Source organism: Sinocyclocheilus rhinocerous, unplaced genomic scaffold, assembly GCF_001515625.1.
Source record: "Sinocyclocheilus rhinocerous isolate Xijiao unplaced genomic scaffold, SAMN03320098_v1.1 scaffold567, whole genome shotgun sequence".
Classification (NCBI taxonomy): domain Eukaryota; kingdom Metazoa; phylum Chordata; class Actinopteri; order Cypriniformes; family Cyprinidae; genus Sinocyclocheilus; species Sinocyclocheilus rhinocerous.
In genome coordinates, this window is record NW_015649134.1 from 913,892 (window position 1) to 917,608 (window position 3,717).

Here is a 3,717-nt window from a genome sequence, read left to right on the forward strand (position 1 = left end):
TGTGTGTTAAATAGAGAATTGAGTGTTGTGTTTTGCAAAAAGTGTTTTATGAAATTGAAAACTGAGTCAAAGACTGGGAATTAGTGTATGGTTTTGCAGATTTGGTGTGTGGTTCTGGTGTTTCAGAGTGTCAGCTTTCAGAAATTGTGTGAAGATTAGTAAAGATTTAGTGTGTAAGCAGTTGAAAAAAACTGTAAATGCTTACAATTAAAATACACAGATTACTTTCCTGCCCAGGGAACACTGAGATCAATAACACTGTAACAAAAAACTCTTACTAGGATTCAGGAATTATTTTTTGCAGCTCAATGTCTATTACAGTATACATAAATTAAATTACAGATACAGATGCATAATTCAGCAATTAACTTTTGGGGAAAAAATAATTTTCATTTTACTACTATAAAGTAATATTGCAGTAGATGAAAAGCACTAGAAAAGTTCAAATGCCAAAGAATTGTATGAACTTGGCATGCACCACAATACAGTACAGTAACAAAAAAGTACATTTAGCATTCTCTGCACATTTGGCCAAATTTAATTACAGTATACTATACATTACAGTATAGCAGTTTCTTGGTCTCCTGACACAAGACTAGCTATATCTCTAGGCAGTAATTTCTCAGTTCTGCAAAAATGCAGTACACATAAAAAATGGTTACAAATAAAATTTTATTGCGACAGGCCTAGTGCACAGTTTATTAAAATACGTGTTTTTGCCATTATTTTGCCTTACTCTGTCATCGCCGCGGCTGAAAAGCAGCACATGAAACACTGCTTACATTTATATTTTATTCTGTTATAATTCTGGGGTGGCAGGTGGGGTGGCACAGCTTTTTCTTAACTGCCACCCCCTGCCACCCTGGTAGATCCGCCCCTGCAGAGAATGTTGTCTAAGCAGGCAGCTCAGTATCTTTTGGGAATGCTGCCTTGGAAGCCAGTTCATTAGCTTTACAGAATGCTGTCTAGGCAGGCAGCATTTGCAAATTACAATGTGTAAATCATTGAAATAACTTGAGGGTCTTGAAATATTTACGAAGTCCTGTTGTGGTCCAAAAAGACCTGTGCAAAAAAGGAAGAGGAGGTTCTTCTGTGACAAACAATTATAGACAAACAAAAATTATTATTATTTTTTTATGCAAAGGGCTTGGTAAATATTACAGTTTTCCAAACCCAAATGTATTTGCCTATCTATGCTCTGCAAAGACATACACATATTTCAGCCAGGACCACTCTATTTGATTAAGATTATTGTAGAGATCCTGAACATTATTTTGTCGGCAGGTTTTGCTCTGAAGGTTTCAGATTCTGAGCTGTCCACAAGCAACCGTCACTGAGGATTGAAACCCCAAAAGCCATGCAATTACCAGAAATTTTTATATGCAAATAATGCAACAGATAAAAAATTCCACGCAGAAGTGATACAGGTCTGTAAATAAGATTGGACAAGATTAAGCAATGATTGGCTGATAGATGATTTCCATGGACAAGACGCTAAATCATGTGCCTGTATAAGGAGGAGTTGGGGATGAAGGAGGGTATAAGTGCATGTCTGTGCAACAGACTAAGGCAAGTGTGAGTACGGATGAATTTATATATCTTATTTAGCCTAATTGTAGTGGAAGGAGTTACAATCAGCTGATGCTGGCTGTCACACCTTGGTCTGCCTGAACTACGCTTAAGCTCCATTCATCACTCAAACTACATTTCTATGTTTTATGACCATAAGAGGGCTTCACTTTAGACCTGGTAGCCTAAAACATATTTTAGGCTACCAGGCTACCATATTGCTTCAATTTATAACAATGTTTTCAGTATTTCTCAGAAGGCGGGCTTCAAGTATAACTCGTTTGAAGTAATGGTGCTTCATATAACATTGTCCAGAGAAACAAGTGTTAATGATAAATCCCCTGTGTCGTTTGTACTGGCTATTGTATACAGGCCACCAGGGCACCATACAGACTTTATTAAAGAATGTGCTGAATTTATATCCGAGTTAGTGCTGGCCGCAGATAAAGTTTTAATTGTTGGTGATTTTAATATCCATGTTGATAATGAAAAAGATGCATTGGGATCAGCATTCATAGACATTCTGAACTCTATTGGGGTTAGACAACACGTCTCAGGACCTACTCATTGTCAAAATCATACTCTAGATTTAATACTGTCACATGGAATTGATGTTGATGGTGTTGAAATTATGCAGCCAAGCGATGATATCTCAGATCATTATTTAGTCTTGTGCAAACTTCATATAGCTAAAACTGTAAATTCTAATCCTTGTTACAAGTATGGTAGAACCATCACTTCTACCACAAAAGACTGCTTTGTAAGTAATCTTCCTGATTTATCCCAATTCCTTAAGCGCTATATAAATAAAGATGACTTGACTTGACTTGACTATAAAAGCTCTTTCCCACTAAAATATAAATTCAAATTGCTTGAGAAATTCTCGTGTCTAGATTATATTAAGGATTTCAAGGTTGATCAGATTGATGTGTGGAGATAAGGAATCCGTTAATGCTCTTATATTTGCCTGTGTAAACAGCCAAAGTGGGGAAGACGTCCCTGATCATGACACTAGTCAGTGAGGAGTTCCCGACTGTGGTATGTATTATTATTATTAATATTACAATCTCTGTAATAATTATTGTTATCAGCTGACTTTATTATTTGCAACAGTGCCTGTTTATTGTCAAAATGGATGTTTTTGTCATAATAGGTTCCTTACAGAGCTGAGGAGATTACTATACCAGCAGATGTCACACCATAGAGAGTCCCCACTCATATAGTGGACTACTCGGGTATTAAACAAGAAAATCAATTATAGTGGTTACTTATTATAGTTCTATGTATGACACTTAATTTAAAATATCTGCCTTTTTTTAAATACACAATATTTATTCAAAATTCACAAAAACATAAGGACATAACTGTGTTTTTATACACAGAAGCTGAACAGACAGATGAACAGCTGTATCAAGAGATATAAAAGCTAAGATTGATACACAAAATGTAATGCACACACACACACACACACACACACACATACATATTTTGATTTCCTCAGAGAAATTTATTTTTGCATTCCTTTTTAGGCCAATGTTATATGTATAGTCTACTCAGTGAACAACAAGAAGTCTATTGAGAAGGTGAGAGAACTTGATCATACAATACTCTTCATGCAGTAAGTCAGAATAATTTCACCATTCATTAGAATAATCAGTGGTTTGATCCATGATTTTCATGTCTCAATTTCAGGCTGCAGCAAAGTCACATTGTGCAGAGGAATCATCTGGTTCCTGTGGTCTTGTCCCGGTGGTCGTCTGAGACAAGGTCTTTACAGTGGATCTGTATCTGGGGCTCATCTAGTTGTCCTGGTCTCCGCTGTCTTTCAGGGCTGTAGCGGTTTAGTGTGCTGCATTAGTTCTCTGTGTGTCTTTCTCAGAAATAAACAATTGCATGTTCATCTTTGAAGGTAGATTGTATTTTAAGGGGGCCATATCATATATCATATCATGTTTACCAACATTTTTCGCCACAGCCATATCACCCTGCAGCCCATGACTGGTTGCCCACTGAAGCTAAGCAGGGTTGAGCCTGGTCAGTACCTGGATGGGAGACCTCCTGGGAAAACTAGGTTGCTGCTGGAAGAGGTGTTAGTGAGGCCAGCAGGGGGTGCTCACCCTGTGGTCTGTGTGGGTCCTAACGCCCCAG

The 3,717-nt window shown here is 37.4% G+C and overlaps 1 protein-coding gene across 1 annotated transcript in view; it reads left to right on the forward strand.

Moving 5' to 3' along the window:
* The window catches only part of LOC107710269 (mitochondrial Rho GTPase 1-A), a 31,981-nt gene that overhangs the window by 663 nt on the left and 27,601 nt on the right, over positions 1-3,717 (forward strand). The window contains 5 exon segments of the mRNA XM_074560073.1: positions 2,549-2,607; positions 2,723-2,804; positions 2,952-2,993; positions 3,097-3,152; positions 3,262-3,272. Coding sequence (XP_074416174.1) covers positions 2,549-2,607; positions 2,723-2,804; positions 2,952-2,993; positions 3,097-3,152; positions 3,262-3,272 — 250 coding nt within the window.